At 35.0% G+C, this 20573-nt stretch overlaps 1 protein-coding gene across 1 annotated transcript; it reads left to right on the top strand.

Moving 5' to 3' along the window:
• The first annotated feature begins 5401 nt into the window (after window positions 1–5401).
• Window positions 5402–7525, top strand: LOC120156403. The gene is made up of 3 exons (XM_039167718.1): window positions 5402–5968; window positions 6333–6680; window positions 6784–7525. The coding sequence occupies exons 1-3, from the start codon at window positions 5567–5569 to the stop codon at window positions 7381–7383; spliced, it is 1350 nt and encodes a 449-aa protein (XP_039023649.1). The 5' UTR covers window positions 5402–5566; the 3' UTR covers window positions 7384–7525.
• Window positions 7526–20573: the final 13048 nt, after the last annotated feature.

Raw genomic sequence — 20573 nt, 5'->3', positions numbered from 1 at the left:
TGCACCCTGTTGGCCATATTGTAAATTTGCCTTTTACTTCCAAGTATCAACATGACCCTTAATGTGTATAAGAAACATGTACAATAACATACTGCTAACTTTTCTCATCTCATTCATAATTATATTCACATACAAAAATATAAATCGTATACAAAATTATAAATCTTATACAAAATTAACCCTACATTTACATCATTGCATCCTTTTGTTATTCTTATGTAATATTGCAGCTTTTGTTATCTCCTGTCTTCGTTCATTTGATTGGCTTACGAGATCGTTTAATACTCGCGATCGATTCCAGTCTCCAACAACCTATATTCAAATTGTCAGAACGTTAAGTATTGTCACTACAACATTCAATCTACGACTTTTAACAATTTTACACAAAATCACAGTTGCCCCTGTAGAACCGATCGATTCCAACCACATCATCACATACATGCCGCATCATATCTGTTACAAAATTTGAAAACCACACATGTCAATTATGATGAATACTGCATAAATTAAGCTTTATTTGTGATAACATCTCATACCCATTCAATGCGCTTATTCTTCTTATGCTCACAAATTTGAAATTTTTCAAGGGATACTTTCCTAGAGATCCACAGGACTCAACCCAAATGTGTCTTATTATAAGAATCTAATATTTAATCTGCATTAAAATAGAAGAAGTTAGCACCAAAAAGATTATGCATTATAATTACATAATGTCCTTTCATACATACATACCAATCTCTTAGCATCCTTCACTCTCTGTTTAGCTGCTTCAGTTGTAAACATACTATCATATATTGTTACAACATGATATACCATATCCAACACCACAGATACCAATGTGAATTATGGTAGTTTATGTGATCATGATCTGCAACAAATTTCACACCAATTTGACAAAATTCAACATTCTATATCCGAAAACACATTTGCAATTGGTATGGTGTCTTACCTTCTCACAGCGGTGAATTTCACATAGTTATCCAATATGACACCAGAAGGTAGAAATACTCTCAACACTTCTTTGTTGTTGGCTTCCAACGCCTGTGCTGTAATTACGCAACAAACTTATTAATTTACCGTCTATAACACTACTTTTCAATATTATTAATTAACTCACCACTAAGAGGTATGGAAGGTAGCCAATCCTCCGGAGTGACTTTTGAGAATCGTATATGGTCCAGGCGAGCAAATCGATAACCTAACAAAATTATTACACAATCAGAACATATTCAATAAGTTTTAACATTTTCTACTTTCTACTTACCACACCGCCAACCCATTCCGTAGGCTTCAACGTTGCAACGTCGTATACAGTAGCGATTGATTTCCCATTGAGATTACAATATCTGTATGAATCATTAGGATTAATATGTTGTCATGAAATATTTAAATATCACTCACAAAACAATATATTTCACTTACCCCGATTCTAACTCGCTATTCCATAAATAATCACAAATTGCAGCTCGATGTCATCAATTCCGCTTCGAATATCCGCTTTTTCAACTACAATTTTGCATACAAATTTTTGTCACAACAACATAATAAAATCAAATTAAGTATTCTTTTATTAAACTTACCTTCTGCTTCTTCTTCTGGGGTGCAGGACATTCCGAATCCAAACTGCTGCTATAACACTCTCCGGTGTATAAATGACATCGACTTCCTTCCTCCTCATTTCTTCCATCTTCTTCTTCCTCCTCCCTCTTTTCTTCTTCATATTTTTCAGTTCATCGTACTTTTTTTCTACATAGCTCTTCATCTCTTTTATTTCACCCTTCAATTGAGCTCCTTCATCCGAGTATTATCAACCACCCCTTACCCCTGTAAGTTCACTCCTCAAATCCACAACCTCCTTCACCACTCCCTCAAATTTTTCTCCCGTCACCATCTTAATATCACCCCTTAACACCCCAACTTCTTTCACCACTTCACCCCTCAACACCTCTACTTCTTTCACCACTCCATCTATTTTTCCTTCCACTACCCCCTTGCCTCTCGAGTGTATCTTCGACTCTCTCGAGTTTCTCTACGACTTGATCAAGTTTCTCTTCGACTCTTGATTGTCTTGCATGATTTCAAATTGGATTTTTTTGATATCAGCCAATTCAGAATCAAATGTCGAAGTTACTATGTTTTGCTTCACCGTCGTCCCACTCACTGTCATCCCCCAATACAACCATCCCTCCTTTCTTCTCCTCTGCCTCCACTGCCTCCTCTACATCCTTGCCAATAACCTTCAAAATTAAATTACAATATTAATACATTGATTATATTCTTAATATTATTTAATTACATTTATTACCATTCTGCTTCTTCCTCTATCCAACTTCAACTTCACCATCACTCTAACCACTCTTCCTCCCCATGCACGGATGCGTGCCACTCCGGTTCTTTCATAAGCCGGCACTGCCTCACAGCCCGACCAAAAATCGAACAGTGCAACCTGCATTTATAATAAAATTTATATTTTTATATAAAAACACAAAAAGTGATTCAAACTCATTTACCTCTAAGATGCTATGCACCCTTTGAGGTATCTCTGGCTGCCCTTTTTAAAGGTGATTATTGATTCAATCAATCTCGAATGGATATATTCAGCCCAATTGAATTCACCCTTCAAGCCTTCATCGCAAATGAGCTTCATATCCTTGTTCGTTGACGTATCACCCGTTGGACAAAGAAATATCCCGACAAGGTACAATAGAACTCGGGCCTTCAGCTCATCCCCGAGTAAGATCCACTTTTGATATCCTCTTCAACTTCAGCATATGTCACCTTATGATTCAAACCATATTGGAGGCAAGTGCTTTCCAGTTCTACTCCTACAGACTCTATAACACTTTTGCCTTTGTTTTGTACCCCCAATCGGCTGCAGCAGTCGATACCCCCAGAGGAAATGAATAATCACCATACTTAGCCATACATTGACTGACGTCAAATTGTGCCATCAAGGATCGACACAATTCCCTCCGAATAGGTCGATCCCTTACTCCGATCAACGATCCAAAACCATTTCTCCCAGCACATTCAACTGACCTCTCCTTAAGGTGTTTAATTAATAATTCATTTTAATGCTGCATCTTGTCGACACTTCCTACATTTTTTAACAATATATAATGTTATAGTTTTTATATTTTGTATCAACGTATTTACAAGTTTAATGAATACCTTATTTTCATGTGCTTTCCTCCGTTCTTTGTATTCTTTACTATCATCCTTGATGTGTGATGTAAGGTTCCTTTTCAGCATCACTCATTGAATTCCATTTGGACCTCACATCTTTTTCACCTAATATTAAACTAAACGTTTCTTAATCATACATTAACACTAAATACTAATAACTACTCAATGTCAATTTCATTTTACATACCGAACCGCTCTGTGTGCCATCTCCCTTCATCCTTTTGCATTCGGCCATACTGTTAACATTTAAAATTTGTAATCAATTTAAAGTTTATCGATACTTTAATCCAATTACCATTTCAACAATAATAACAAAAAGACATGATACTTACTAGAAGTACATATATCCACCCTTTGGTTGCTTTCGAGTCTCGGCCTCAATTTCAAAGTCATCTGCTCACCAACAATTTTCCAACCCATTGACTCCATTTTTCCTTCATATATCAGTTTACGCAAATCAAATTATTTTGTTACATACACTTTCAATATACAAATATAGATAACTACTCTTGTGGTAAAACGGTTTTCTTCAAAAGAATTTGAATGGCCACACCAAAATGTGTCGGCACATTTATACAACCTATAATATCATTTTCTACCTATAATATTTAATAAAAGTATCGACATTTATATTTTCCTTGAATATTTTCTACTGCATCGGTCCCAAATGCTTCCTTACTCCAAACCCCAAACAACACATAAAAAACCCTATCGCGATTACTGTAATAATAAAAATTAGGGTTTCGACAACATACTTTCGATTCGACTGCAGCAACAAACAAACAAACAAACTTCGCTTTTGAAACGCCTTCTGAAATGCAGCAACAATTACTCTCGATTTCAAAAACGTCCGTTCTATCTTTTTCAGAGGATATTTAGCTATGACCTTTATTTTCATCGGATATGTTATTATATTTAATCGATACAAATACAAAGTGTCGATACTTTTATGTCAGGTGTCGATACTTCGAAAGGATATTACCTATTTCTTTGAAAGTGTCGATAATTTATTACACGTACTTACGAAAGTATCGACACTTTCAATATATCCGGTATCATTTTACCGGTTTTATCATTTTGATACCGGTTTTATCATATTTTTACCTGTTATATCGTTGTGGATCGATATTTTTTAAAGTATCGACACATTATAGGCGCTATAAATGCTTCTCTTTTAAATTCACAAAGTGTCGATCCTTATATAACGTATCGACACTTTTAAATTTACCGGTTTTATCATTTTGTTACCGGTTTATCATATTTTACCTGGTATATCGTTTTGGATCGATATATTTTTAAAAGTATCGACACTTTTTAGGATTTAAAACTGCTTTTAAAGTTATGTAATTTATGTTTCATTATTAATAGTGTTTCATGTTTCTACCTACATATTAATTTAATAATTTAATTTACACAAAATTTTATTTGATTGTTTTGATATTTTATAAAATATTATTTAGAATTTAAATTTAACAATATTAACCAAATATAATAATAAATATGTTTTCAACAGTGAAATAAGTATGGACACTTTTATAAAATGATATATACTTTTTAAAAGTTATGTAATTATGTTTCAATTTTTTTAATAGTGTTTCATGTTTTCCACCTACAATATTAATTAATAATTTCATTTACACAAAAAATTATTTGATTGTTGATATTTTATAAAATATTATTTAGATTTTAAATTTAAACAATATTAACTAAAGATAATAATAAATATATTTTCACAGTGAAATAAGTATGGACACTTTTATAAAAAGGATAGATAATTTACAATATAACAGGTAAAAATATGACAAAACCAGATTCATTATGACAAAACCGGTAAAATTTACTTGATATGTTAAAAGTATGGACACTTTTATAAAAAGGATAAATACTTACGATAACCAAGTTTACCGGTTACCAAATTTTTTAATAATTTTTCATATTTTCTACCTAAAACATTATTAGTTGTCAACATAATAAGTACCGCTAAATCGAATTTATTAAATACATTTTAATGTATCTGATAATACTATATATTAACTGTATATTAACCCGTCTTTCCTGAGACATTCCCCTACCTAACCCAGCCTCGACTCGCGGGAATAATTAGCTTTATTATTATTATTTCTTTCTTTCTGTTTTAGCATATTTCCTTCCCATTAACATCATTCTCTCGTTTTTCTTTTTATTTACTCTCTCTCTCTCTCATTACCGTTAGCTGCTTTTTCACTGTACAATTCTTCTCCCTGTTCCCATCTTTCTTCTTCTTCTGCAACCCTTTTATACTTCTGGAGTATCACTCCGCACGCTTTAATACCAGAAAAGGGGAAAACGGTGACAAAGCTTACCGATAAACTCTTATCGATTTTGGGTTTACGTCGTCGAAATGGAGAGAAAACAGGGGTTGTCCCCAGGTCGGTCGCGAGCTAAAAGTCCGGCGAGGAATGCATCGCCAATGTCGAGCTTATTGCGGCGGAGGAGGAAGAACTACAGCCACCACGCGGAGCCGTTTTTCTTTAGGTCGGGGGGGTTGAGGTCGGCCGAAGCTTTGTCGCCATTGAGAGAAGGTCCCGATCCGGATGGAACGGACGGCGAAGATTCTAGGACAGAAGGTGGGTGGGCCCAGTGGATGAAAGGTCATCTGTCACGCGGTCCTTCCGCTTCGTCTTCGACGTGTAAACGCTCCGATCTGAGGTTGTTGCTTGGAGTCTTAGGTGCGCCGCTCGCGCCGGTGCATGTTAGTGCGTTGGAGCCATTTCCTCACCTCAGCATTAAAGACACCCCTATTGTGAGCCTTCTCTCTCTCTCTCTCTCTTCCCTAATGCTGCATTTATTCCAATGATTTTAAAAGCTTCATTTATAATTTTTTAAAGTCAGGTGAAATTTTCAGAGAATGCGCTAAAATTTTTAATGAAATCAATGAGATGATTTCATTTGCATAGTGTTTGATCAAGAAAAAGAAAGGAGGAATTTTGATGTGGGTGGCTACATGGGGTTGTGTTTTTCAATCTAGATCTGCTGTTGAATTTTGTAAGCATGCCAGGGGTTGTTATTTTAGGAGAAATAATGCTAAATTCAAGCATTTGATTTGTTTCTCTAGATTTCCATGGTAGGAATTTTCTGTGATGTGTTTTATGTTCTAATTTTTTCAGGAATCTTCATCTGCACAGTACATATTGCAGCAGTATACTGCTGCTTCAGGTGGGCAAAAGCTTCAAAACTCCATCCACAATGCTTATGCTATGGGTAGGGTGAGAATGGTAGCTTCCGAGTTCGAGACCGCTAACAAAGTCACCAAGAACAGGAGTTCTTCGAAAGTTGCAGAATCTGGTGGGTTTGTCTTGTGGCAAATGAATCCTGACATGTGGTATGTTGAGCTTGCTCTTGGTGCTAGCAAGGTTCAGGCCGGTTGCAATGGGAAGCTTGTATGGCGGCACACTCCTTGGCTTGGTGCACATGCTGCTAGAGGACCTGTTAGGCCACTCCGTCGAGCACTTCAAGTAACTTCAATGTCTTTACTTGTTTACTTTTCTCTCATCTAAATTTATCTCTGACCATGCATAATCATTTATCCAATGGTACACAACTGTATTCCTTGTTCAGGGTCTTGATCCAAGAACAACAGCAAGCATGTTTACAAATGCAAGATGTAGTGGTGAAAAGAATATCAATGGGGAGGACTGTTTCATCCTCAAGCTTTGTGCTGATCCTGCGACGTTGAAGGCCAGGAGTGAAGGACCTGCTGAGATCATTAGACATGTTTTATTCGGCTACTTCAGCCAGAAAACAGGCCTTCTTGTGCATTTGGAAGACTCGCATTTAACTCGAATTCAAAACAATGGTGGAGACGCTGTCTACTGGGAGACTACAATCAATTCATTTCTCGAGGACTACAGACCTGTTGAAGGAATAATGATTTCTCACTCGGGTCGCTCTGTGGTGACCCTATTCCGGTTCGGTGATACTGCGATGAACCACACTCGCACCAGGATGGAAGAAGCATGGGAAATTGAAGAAGTGGCATTCAACGTTCCAGGTCTGTCTGCGGACTGTTTCATACCTCCAGATGAAATAAGATTGGCTTCAATGGCTGAAGCCTGTGAATTTTCTCAGGGTCCAGGGGTAAAAACTACTGTGGCTGCTGCACCATATCGAGCCAATCTGGGTAAACTAGATAAAATCTCCCGATATGATTTATCTTGAAGACGGAACTTTTGACTAGCCGTAATAGTTTTACTTGACTAACTAATTAGAAGATAAAGTCGAAACTGTAGTGATCTGTAAGAATTTTGGTATTGGATAATGTCGCAATCAATTTGTAAATACAGCAGGATGATCTTGTATTTTTCTTAGGATGAAAATGTCTTAGTATTCTGTATTTTTCTTTAGGGTAAATTATAGTCCCTTGACTATAGGTTGTTCGAATCAAAAATCAAGTTCCCTAATTACTAAAAGCATATCTTAGCATATAAAGCCTAGTGCTGTTAGGTTCATTGCGTGCACAGTTTTTATAGCTCGAGGATCGAATCAATTTCATGAACACCACATAACCTGCGACCTACCAATCAATATGACAGTTCCATCTAATGCAACGGTATGCATGATAACTTTACAACCATATTTAATATGAACCAAAAGATCTAGCCATGAACCAAGCTTACCAGATGCAGGACGACTGACTGGGCCCCTCTTATCTGAATCAGATCGTCCCTTGTATTCTTTCCCGGTGCAGATAGAGGTGTGCGGTTCACATCTATACCTGCTTGACAACAATCAGATGCTGAATCCATCTCCCCCCCCCCCCTTCGTGTTTCTGGCAAGCTTGCTCAGCCATAAGTTGCCCCATTATTAGGATGATCAAAGAACATACAATGGTCGGAGCTGTCGATATTCTCTGGCTCAGATTGCATTTTCTCCCATTCTTCCCTAGCATTTCGATTCATCATCGTAATTTGCAGTCAAACGTCAGACGTGATAAGTGTCCGGTGTCTAGACTTGTCAACATCAACCAACTAGAAGAGATTCATTCCAAATTAGAAAGCTATAAAAGAAAATTCATGTTAATTGGGAGCAACCGAGGCTGACCTAATCCGATAGTCTGATTAAATTGGATAGCAGTCCATGCATTCTTTCCTCCACACAGTAGATATTCAGAAAAAGGGCCAGCCTCTCACCAGAACCAGGGACAAGCATCGTTCAACATCATTGCTTATATTCTCTTCAAACCACTTCTGGCCACTGCACCAAAACATGGAATAGCAAGAAAGATACAGCTTATATTGGAAAACAGACTGTAAATTATTTTAGACCAGGGACGGACGTACAAAAGAATATTAACTAAAGCCTAAGTTGCTACTTTAATAACGTACGACATTTTTGCTACCTGCACCAGTAACTTATTAACTTCCAACCTCAACATATGGTCTTTCGCAATTTCGTTTTCTTAACAAAAAATTCAGAATAAGAGACGAGGAAAATCCATCCTGGCTACATTATTACTAAATTTAACTCTGTTGTTACTATTCGTGAAATCAAACTCAGATTCTGTGCATTTCGAATCGGAAATCAAATTTCAGCAAAACAAAAAGGAAAACCAAGCAATTTTTTTAAAAAATGATACCGGTATTTGAACCAGGTGGCTGAGAAGTGGATGCATCGCCTTCAATATCTCGATTCAAGGTGGCCTGGAACTCCTCAACGTCAGCTCCAGAATGCATAGGCTCGTCGTATTATCAGTTCCAAAATAATAAAAAAAAAAGAAAAAAAAACAGAAGATGTAATGAATAATCTTAAGTTATTACGAATTCCATAAACATTGATAGAAAAAAATAAAAATAAAGAGAAACTTCTTCTTCTTCGGAGAACTTCACTATGGAAGGATCCATTACGATTGATTTAGTCCTGTGAACGCTGGATTCTTCAGCTTGCAGTGTCAGAATATATACATATATGTGTGTGTAATAATTCAATATAAGATTTAAGAAACAACACTGAGAAGTAAACGATCGAAATTTAAGAATGAGAGGGAGGGAGGGAAGTGGATCGAGAAAAGAGGGTAGTGGTTCATAGACAGGAATAAATTAACTTTCTGATCAAAAGTCTGACCGGTTTATAATGGTTCTTTATATTTTCGATTCGATCGATTTTGATTATTGATGAAAAATTTTGATTTTGGTCTCTTATGATATCGGTCTATTTGGTTTTAATCCTTTATCCATCAACTCACGTTAATTCTTCAACGGAATTGTCAGGTGATGATTAAAAAAAAATTATGTGTCTTCCTCTTCTTCCTTTTCTTCCCCTGTCATTAAAACTGTGATCAGCCATTCAAATTTGCTCGTCGGTTATAACTGTCTACAGTTGTTTGATTCTTTAAGCCATGATTCTTCATGGCTTCTTAAATTCTATAGATCCTTCATTACTTGGAAACAGTGCGGCTCCATCAGAGCATCCGCTGAAGCAGACAAATTTTGAAAGCTTGAAGCAGATGACAACCAAAATGGACCACTTTTTCTTAATATGGAACCTACGCCATCACCTTTGCAGGGTATTCTTCCATTATTCTTGCAACTTTATACTTTTTTCGGAATTGAGGTCATCGAAATTTTAGTTCTGTGCATGTTCCGGCAAATCTGTTTTCTGAAAACAGTGAAACAATTCAAGACCCCAAAAGGCTTTGTGTGGTCATAAACGAAGTCCCAATGCGTTCAAAATGTTGCTGCAATGCCGATACAGTCCCAATTCCCAACCATCACTCCCCATTCAATTCCTGTGTTAACATGGTAAGCTGTTCTCAAACAAACAGCTACAATGGCGAGAAAATATTTGAGTCAATTATGTCTCTGGACTGGATCTCTCTCTTCGAACAGGCGACGCAAGCACTGGAGGAGGAGAGCCATGTACGGAGCATTGCCACGATGAAGTCGAAAGTTTGGTACACATCATTGTTTTTGCATACTTGATACCAAACGTAAAACTCCAAGCTCCTAATAGCTTGCATCTGCAAAATAAATCACAAGGCTATGACATTATTGTTGAAAAAAGAGTGAGTTTTATTAGTGGATTTAATAATTAAATTAAATTCATATTTATTTTGATTATTATAAATTTAAAAATATTTTTTAATTTGAATATTAATAGCATAATTACTCTTTAGATATGTCAAAATAAAAAGGTATTTATTATTTATTTAAATTTAAATATTAAAAATGATTATATACTTTTGAATATTTCAAAATTAAAATAATATCTATTTAAGTTTAAATAGTAAAGTGTGTTTATATCTTTTGAATATTTCAAATTAAAATATATATTATTTGTTTAAATTTGAATATTAAAAGATATTTGATTGGATTAAATCTATCTTGAAAATCCCTTATAAATAATGAGTTAACCTGAAAGGTTAAACACAAGTTTTTTTTTTGAACAATTCTGAACAAGTTTTCACAAGTTCAAAAGTAGAAAAGTTTTTTTCCACTAATTTTCCGATGATAGACAAGGCAAGAATAGTTCGTAATCTCTGCAGTTGTACTACTGTAGTTGATCATCTAGTTGTTTTATTCTAGGAGACAGACGATCAACGAACTTGAGCACCAAAAGAGTGACCGAAAATTTATCTTAAAAAATTGTCTCACTACATGCTTCAATTGTTTCCAAGTGATAGATTAAGAAAAAGGAATATTTTTGTTTCCATTTATTTTTGACTTGGATTTAAGAAGTTTAACTTCTTTGCTTTATTTTCTCACGTTCACTTTTGTCTTAGATTGTTACTTTGAGTAACAATCTCAAAACAGATTAAATTCAATCTTTCTCTTTGAATTATAATGATTTTTAATCATTATAACTTTTTATATTATTCTCGGATTAACACGGTTTTTATAATAATCTTAAGATAAATTTTAATCTTATTTTTTTCGAGAAGATGTAGATTTCGTTTGAATTTAATCCTTATTATATACAAGGGAAGTACCAAAAATTCAGTTGTTGCAACGACCCTTCGAGTGGCCCTGAGTTTGTGCTTCGACTTGGAATCGTGATGGATTCGCCACCGATCGTTTCGAATGAGGTAGATCAAACACCTTGATTTTGTCCATTTCACCGGATCTGCGTCTTACTAGAGAATTGTTGAATTTGAGAGTCGATTACGATCAGGGAATGATTATCACCCCCAAATCACTCTTTCAATACCATTCAATTATCAATTGTCTTAATTGTAAAAATTAATAATTTTAAATAAAAAATTAAAATTGATTTAGATTTATTTACCTTTGACCAAATTTTTCGGGATAAAAAAGGGTATACTTAAAATTAGTAATAATAAAATCAAAAGAAATAAAAATAGGATCAATCGTACTGCAAAACAGAAAAACAAGCCAATATATCAATTTAAAGATAAATTAGAAAGGAAATAAATAAATGAAATAAAATTTAAAAAAATTAGGACTAAATTGTTTTAAATAAAAATTTGGTGGCAAAATTACAACATGTGACGATATTGAACTACACTTCAAACCTTCAGGGGGTGAGTCCACAATTTAATAAACATATAATTGCACATTGGTCCTCTATATATAAATTGCCCGAAACCAATTTTTGTTTTCATTTCAGTCACTCTCTCAAAAATACTCCCCTATCTTTTCTCTCAAACTCTCTCATCCAAAAGAAAACTCGGTCACACTCCGATGAAGCTTTGTCGCCCTCACCGTCACTCTGGCGCCAGACCCCTAAAAAAATACCCATTTCAAAATCTCTCAACACCTCGATCCCGAATATGCTCATTGTCGCAACCGTCTTTCAGGTGGGCCCTAGAATTGGATTTCGACTTGAAAAATATGGATTGGAGTCGCCACCGATCATTTATTTAAAACAAATGGGTTGATCGGATACCCTATTTTCTTACATAATCTGCGTCTTACCAGAAATATGTCAGGCTCGGGAGTCGGTTACGGTCAAGGAATGATTAGCACTCTTGAACCGCCCTTTCGGTACTACGTAATTTCCAGTTGTCTTAATTAAGAAAATTGTAATTTTAAATTAAAAGGTAAAATTTGATCATGAATTACTTACCTATGATTAATTGACGAAAATACCCTTAAAAAGTCATAAGATGTGTTAGAGGGAAAAATGAATAAATGAAAAAAATAAAGAATAAAAATAAGTAAAAAAATAAAATAAAAGGAAAAATAAATAAATAAATAAATAAATGAAATATTAAAATATATATATATATAAATGAGTAAAATAGAAAAATAATAATCATAACAATAATGATAGTAATATGAAAATATAATATAATATAAACAAATAAAAAAACCAAAAACAAAAATAAATAAATATATAAACCAAATATAAAAGTATACATATAATGATAATTGGCTTATTAATAAACTATTAAAAACATACATATACGTATAATGATAAAGTAAAAAAAACTAAATAAATAATTAATATATATATATATATATATATATATATATATATATATATAGTAATAATACGCTTATAAGTAAAATATTTTAATATATATATATAATATAGTATTAAAAATAACCAAATGAATATAAATAAATAAAAAATATATGTATATAAATAATATATAGTGTAAAAAATCAATTGAAAATCATTTAAAAAAACATACGTATATATATTTATATAATGACAATAATGTAAATAATAAATAAATAAAAATATCTATACAATAAATCAAATGATTAATATAAAGAAAAATAAAGATTGGGGCTAAATTTAAAAGACAATTAACGTCGATATTGCGCATTAGGGGGATAAAAAATGAACACGCCTCGGGGTAGATCTAGGTTCGAAACTTCGAAACCCCACCCATTTTTTGTCGTTGGCGCAACCCACGTTTTGGGTTATTCGAACCAAATCTCAAGAAAACTAACGTGCACATGCAAGAAATGAACGAAAAAAAATGCTACATTTTATTTCCTTTTCGAATCGTTTACAATAGTTTTGCCTTTGTATTTTCCGTGCTTTCCTCTGTATTTTGTCTGTAAATCGTGTGTTACAATAGTGAGTTACAATGGCTATTTATAGTGCTTGTGGATCCTATCTTTAGGAGTTTAAATCATAGTAGAACTCTATCCTATTTTTAGGAGTTTGAATCCTAGCAAAATTCTATCATATTTTTAGGAGTTTGAATCCTAGTAGGACGAAAATGTATGTTGACAGTTGTCCCTCTTTGCCCATAGTCGTGTAACGTAGATAGGGCAAAGATTAAAAGACACTTTTCGTTCGGTGGAGTTGAAAATTGACTCTGATGTTTCAATAAATCCATGTCGAATTGAGTTACGGATGACTCCTCCATCGTGAAGCCGAGTTCATCTTGAAATGATATGAAATTGAAGCCGTAGTTCGGAATTTGAATCAGCACGTGGCTTCTCGTTGCCCTTCGGTCTTCTTCTCGGTTTAAAGACCTTGGATCGGAATCGAACTCAGAAATCTTCATTGACAGATAGCTTTTACTTGAAAATGGTTGCTTGTCACTAAAGCACGGTTAACCCAGGTCCTCTTCTAGACTTGAAAACCTCGACTGCAACCGAAAAGTAGTGCGATTGATGTGTCATCGAGCTGAATGGAATCGAACTCGATAATTTTGATGGCAGATAACCCTTCTAGCCTTGAGTTACGCTGTAAATGATGTGCCTTGGAGCTGAGTGTAGTCGAACTCGAAGGTCTTTGTTGACAGATACTCCTTCTTTGAGTTGGATATCCTTCGTCGTGAAGTTGAAATCCAATCTAAAGATTGATGATGCTTGTGTGCACGATTCCCTTCGTCGTGAAGTTGAAATCGCGGGTGGCCCTTTCGTCGTGAAGTTGAGCCTGAAATTGGATATCCTTCGTCGTGAAGTTGAAATCCAAGTAAGTAGCATTGTTCCGAGTCCAATATCCTCCGTTGTGAAGTTGAAATTGGCTCTGGAACCGGGAAATTATTTGTTGACAACCAGCCGTCCCTTCGTTGTGAAGTTGAACTTGTGTTGTCTCGAGTCCAATATCCTTCGCTGTGAAGTTGAAATTGACTCTGAAACAACCAGCCGTCCCTTCGTTGTGAAGTTGAACTTGTGTTGTCTCGAGTCCAATATCCTTCGCTGTGAAGTTGAAATTGACTCTGAATGAAATTTTGTTGACAATCAGCCGCCCCTTCGTCGTGAAGTTGAGCTTGTGTTGTCTTGGGTCCAAGATCCTTCGCTGAGAAGTTGAAATTGACTCTGAAATTGGGAAGGTATTTATTGACAACCAGCGGTCCCTTCGTCGTGAAGTTGAACTTGCGTTGTCTTGAGTCCAATATCCTACGTTGTGAAGTTGAAATTGGCTCTGAAATTGGGAAATTGTTTATTGACAACCAGCGGTCCCCTCATCGTGAAGTTGAACTTGCGTGTCTGGAGTCCAATATCCTTCGTTGTGAAGTTGAAATTGGCTCTAAAATGAGAAGTTATTTGTTGACAACCAGCGGTCCCTTCGTCGTGAAGTTGAACTTGCGTTGTCTGGAGTCCAATATCCTTCGCTGTGAAGTTGAAATTGACTCTGAAATTGGGAAGTTGTTTATTGATAACCAGCGGTCCCTTCGCCGTGAAGTTGAACTTGCGTTGTCTTGAGTCCAATATCATTTGCTGTGAAGTTGAAATTGGCTCTAAAATTGGGAAATTGTTTGTTGACAACCAGCGGTCCCTTCGTCATGAAGTTTAACTTGCGTTGTCTGGAGTCCAATATCCTTCGTTGTGAAGTTGAAATTGGCTCTGAAATTGAGAAGTTGTTTGTTGACAACCAGCGGTCCCTTCGTTGTGAAGTTGAACTTGCGTTGTCTGGAGTCCAATATCCTTCGCTGTGAAGTTGAAATTGGCTTTGAAAGCAGTCCCTTCATCATGAAGTTGAACTTGTGTTGTCTTGAGTCCAATATCCTACGCTGTGAAGTTGAAATTGGCTCTGAAATTGGGAAATTGTTTATTGACAACCAGCGGTCCCTTCGTCGTGAAGTTGAACTTGTGTTGTCTGGAGTCCAATATTCTTCGTTGTAAAGTTGAAATTGACTCTGAATGAAATTGTTTATTGACAACCAGCGGTCCCTTCGTCGTGAAGTTGAACTTGCGTTGTCTGGAGTCCAATATCCTTCGCTGTGAAGTTGAAATTGTCTCCGAAATTGGAAAATTATTGTTGACAACCAGCAGTCCCTTCGTTGTGAAGTTGAACTTGTGTTGTCTTGAGTGGCGTGATATCCTTTGTCGTGGATTTGAAATCGTGGATGTTTGGCTTCGAGCTAGATATCCTTCGTTGTGAAGTTGAAATCTACCCTGGAGCAAATTGTGAGTTCGAGAGAAACTTTCAATCTGTCGAGTTGGTCGAAGTGTATCTTCTTGCTGCTGAGTTAAGCAACCAACATGAATATTTAAAGGTGCTTTTGAATCGAGTATCCTTCGTCTTGAAGTCGAAACTTGACTCTAAAAGCTGCAAAAAATTATGTATGTGGAAAATGATAAATATGATGCTATAAAATGTATGCATAAGATGAATGTAACATGAATTGGTTATATTTTATCTCCTGAAAAAGGTCTGATAATTTGCATTAGGATGTTGAATCCCTAAATGATACCCAAATATCAAAAAATACCCCAATATTTGATGTTGAATCTTCAAAGATGCCCCAAATGTTTCTCATTTGTTGCTTCAGCATTGATTCTGAGCATGAGTTTTGTGTCTAAAAGTCACATGTCATTTACCAAGATCCACTCTAGAGAGACTGTCTTGTTTGAAAAAAATGTTTTTCTTTCTCTTTTTTATTTTCAAAGTTATGAAAATATCAATTAAAAGAGTTTTGAAAATGTTTGATCCAAAGTTTTGAAAATATTGTCACTTTCACGGTTTTACAATTGAGACGAATCAACTAGAGTTCATCGGATATCAAAGAATTATAATGTTATCCTTCATGAATTATAGCTATTTGACAAGTGCCAAGATCAAAGCTATTTTTGGGAAGTGGTTAAGTAAGGAAGGATAAAAAAATCTCAGGTTATGTTTGGTCAAAGGTTTGGCATTTGATGCTCATAGGTTTGGCATTTGATGCTCAACGGTTTGATGGGGTAGCTTGCATGCTCCTCTACTGGAAGTGTTCTCTGACTCCCAACCTTCGTGGTCACACTCGGGTTGTGTGATGTCGTATCAAGGAATTTGTGTGATCGCCTCAGTTGCACAATTTTTATATTCGAGCCGCCTTTTCAGGTTTTCAACTCGAACCCTCCTTTGGTTCAAGACGTTATTCAGGATTTTACGTCTGAACCCCCCTTTGTTATTTTTCTCTACCATGCATTAATTACATTATTTTTGCAAACAAAGATTAATCCTGATGGGCGGGATGAAATCTGAAGATAGTCTCTTCTATTTAGAAATCCATGTATGATTAGAAGGGACTTTTAAGGCACGTAATGTATGCCAAGGTTCATGGTTATGAAAGAAAATGATAAATAGGCCCAAACAAGTGTTTCAGGGTGTTGAACCAAGGATCAATTCATTCTGATGCCTTCAATCATATCTTGCTCAAAATGTCTCTCTCTTGATGTTCTATGATCTTCGAGTGAAGTGATTCAGTGATTCGGGAATGTTTGTGCTTGATCAATCTTATAGTTTGAAGCTTGATGTGCCATTTGTCTTTAGGGAATCTTTTCATGTGCATTTTGTCCCTTTTTCTTTTGATTTTTGCTTCTTTTCTTTTTTGTTCTTGATTCTCTTTTTTATTTGTTTTTTGCTTCTTTGCTTTTTTGTTCTTGATTGGATCTTCGCACTTGCCACTTGGTCCACATTTTGGTATCTCCTTTGGATTGATGCCTTTACTCATGTGAGCAGATTTTTTCCACCTTTCCCCCTAGTGTGGAGGGTGATCCTTGGTTAGGGTTGAATCAGAAGAAAAATACTATAGGCTCAAAAGGGGACACAAGGGATATATATTTTCTCCTGTTGTGAAGGGATAAAGAAAGAAAGTCGTTCATCATTTCATACATGTAAGTCTTCACAGAAGAGGTATCCCCAGGGGGATAGATTTTCAGGATTAATTCTATTCGCATGAAAATAATGTAGTTAATGCATGATAGAATTATTTCGAATGATTTTTTTTGCTCCCCAGATGTCTCAATGTTCAGGCTATCTGCGAAACGCTCCAAGTTAGAAGAATACTTCTGTTCAAATGAACAACTCAATGCCTTGGGTTTTAATGCTATTAAAATGTCAATTTTGAGTCTAAAAAGACAATGGTGTGACTTTATTTGACTCAAAGAGATGTATGGGTGTATCAAAAAGATAAAGGCAATGTTCAAGAATTTCAAAGAGAGGTAATGTCAAAATTTGGTTTTTTTGGTAATGACCATGAGTTATTTTGGGTAAAGAATCGTGGTATTTTATCTTGGGGTTTGAGACAAGATAAGAAAGGTCTAATCTTGCCATATGTAAAAAATCTATAATTTTTGAAGAATTAAAATGATCCTTAATTCATTTAATATTCGAAGAACTAAAGATTAAGATTTGTTCAATTGCTCCACCATAGAAAGTAGCATAAATTCAATCCTTTTAAAAGACTAAGCAAACATGAAAGATCGAAGACGTGTTCAAACAAAACAATCCTCTAAGTGCAAATGGTATATACCATTCCTCCTTATTCGACAAGCGCCTTACAGTTTTCAGAGGAATGTTTGGGGCTTCTTATGTGGTAACAGCTAACAGCTTTAACATCGTAGCCCTCAGGATATGGGGATTCTTTTCTTAGATCATCCTGGCAGGCTTTGTCCTACAATCAGCTGATCAGGCTCTCACTGTATTGTTTTCAATTTGTTCTTTAAGGTTACAATCTTGTTTCCATGTGGTTAAATCCACTTCATCGAATCCTCCATGACTTAATTTCATGAAAATGCTTAAAAATGAAATGTAGATGCAAAATGCAAAATGCATGAAATGTTCGAGGCATTGATCTAAAAACACGTCTGTTATTATGAATAATCCTTATTGGGGACAAAAGTGTTTTATCTTTTAAGAGACAAAAATATCCTGATAACTTCTGACATGTTGACTAGTCTTCTGCCTTCGTCTGTCATCGGTTGAATACTCTGTCAAACCGTTCAGGCTCCTTTGGCCAAAATGTGCAAGTGACAAGCTGTTTGCCCCAAAAAAAGATCTCGAATGACTGCATCTCCTCTCTCTTCGAGGCTTGTTTCTAACGAAAGTGTCATTGAAGTCCTCAATCCGAAGCTTATCAACTTGTTTCTGGAATTCTCTTTTTTTTTAAAAGGAATCTTCGGGTCAGTAACTTTTTCCTCGTCTTGCCCCTGCAACCTTTGCCTCTCAAAAATTTGACTTTAGTGTGCTCGGTGTAAATTCCGGTCCATTCGGAGTCCTTTACAATGTAACAAAGTGACATATTCTTCGATTGCGGGTACCACGTCTTCTGGATTGAATGTGACACATAGTCACCCTGTAGGCTGTCCTCTTTATTTTCATCTCTTGTATTACAACCCCTTTGTCCATTAATGCAGATTATTCATGTTTAACAAACACGTTTTTGGTGGATCAACACCTCTTTTAAATGATGCATATGATGTAAATAAAATAAAAGAAAAAAATGAAAAGAGTTAGTAAGGTAAATCAAAATAATAAAATGAAAAATCCTACCCCACATGATATCTACCCGAACATGCTTAGTATTCCTACTGGGACATGATCTCTATCCCGCATGCTAATTTCAAACAAATCCTAACCGCATATTTGTCTAGTTCGCGTGCTTTGAACAGGAAGCAAAGCATGAAATAATTCTGGCATCTTAGGGTTTGAAATAAGGTTTTTGGTAGGATCTATTTCTCCATAGTCTCCTGGTTTAGGTTCTAAAAAAAATGGTACTCGAGTTCTCCTTGTTAGTGTCCCCTTGGGCTTACCAGACCCTTAGTCCTAAGCCCATTACAAGCTTGTGTGGACTAAGTTAAACTCGGGAGGATACATTCCCTTATGCCCATACGAAGAATAAATTCACATAAAGGCATAAGGTATAAGAATCCCGAAGGTTACTTGCTAGGCCTATACGATGAATAAATTCACACGAATGCGTTGCTTTCACCCCCACTTAAAATGGGTTCGGAGCTCAGGTATAGAGCCTTTAGATGAAAAAGTTTGGAAGGCTGAAATCATTGAGAAAACGGTCAGTTCAACTATTTACTCGAAAAAATATAATCAAAAGTAAGAAATAAGGATCGAAATGTTAACTTAAAATTTAAACTTACCATTTTCGTTAAAAAGACAACTGAAAATTACCTTAGCCTGACTCACTTACATGTGTCCCCAGCAGAGTCGCCAAGCTGTCGCAATCGTCTTTCGGGTGGGCCCCGGAATTAGGCTTCGACTTGAAAAATATGGATTGGAGTCGCCACCGATCATTTATTTAAAACAAATGGGTTGATCAGATACCCTATTTCTTACCTGATCTACGTCTTACCAGAAATATGTCGGGCTCTAGAGTCGATTACGGTCAAGGAAGGATTAGCACCCTTGAACCGCCCTTTCGGTACTACGTAATTTCCAGTTGTTTTAATTAAGAAAATTGTAATTTTAAATTAAAAGGTAAAATTTGATCATGAATTACTTACCTCTGATTAATTGACGAAAATACCCTTAAAAAGTCATAAGATGTGTTAGAGGGAAAAAATGAATAAATGAAAAAAATGAAGAATAAAAATAAGTAAAAAAATAAATAAATAAATAAATAATAAATAAATGAAATTATATATATCTATATATATATATGAGTAAAATAGAAAAATAATAATCATAACACTAATGATAGTAATATGAAAATATAATATAAACAAATAAAAAAAAACTTAAAACAAAAACAAATAAATATATAAACCAAATATAAAAGTATACATATAATGATAATTGGTTTATAATAAACTATTAAAAACATACATATACGTATAATGATAAGTAAAAAAAATTAAATAAGATAATTACAATATATATATATAGTAATAATACGCTTATAAATAAAATATTTAAAAAAGATATATATATAAATAATAAATATAGTATTAAAAAATAACCAAATGAATAATAAAAAAATATAATATATAATAATAATATATAGTGTAAAAATCAATTGAAAATCATTTAAAAAAACATACGTATATATATTTATATAATGACAATAATGTAAATAATAAATAAATAAAAATATCTATACAATAAATAAAAGGACTAATATAAAGAAAAATAAAGATTGTGGCTAAATTTGAAAGACAATTAACGTCGATATTGCGCATTAGGGGATAAAAAATGAACACGCCTCGGGGTAGATCTAGGTTTGAAACTTCGAAACCCCGCCCATTTTTGGTCGTTGGCGCAACCCA

Source organism: Hibiscus syriacus, unplaced genomic scaffold (assembly GCF_006381635.1).
Source record: "Hibiscus syriacus cultivar Baekdansim isolate YM2019G1 unplaced genomic scaffold, ASM638163v2 tig00002840_pilon, whole genome shotgun sequence".
Classification (NCBI taxonomy): domain Eukaryota; kingdom Viridiplantae; phylum Streptophyta; class Magnoliopsida; order Malvales; family Malvaceae; genus Hibiscus; species Hibiscus syriacus.
The sequence above is the reverse complement of the archived record's forward strand: the minus strand, read 5'-3'. Positions and strand labels throughout refer to the sequence as shown.

Bases quoted from the DNA above. Each gene is read 5' to 3' on its own strand.
- LOC120156403 (XM_039167718.1), top strand. From the start codon at position 5,567: ATGGAGAGAAAACAGGGGTTGTCCCCAGGTCGGTCGCGAGCTAAAAGT. The intron at 5,969-6,332 runs GTGAGCCTTCTC...TAATTTTTTCAG, and splicing joins GCATTAAAGACACCCCTATT to GAATCTTCATCTGCACAGTA. The intron at 6,681-6,783 runs GTAACTTCAATG...TTCCTTGTTCAG, and splicing joins CACTCCGTCGAGCACTTCAA to GGTCTTGATCCAAGAACAAC.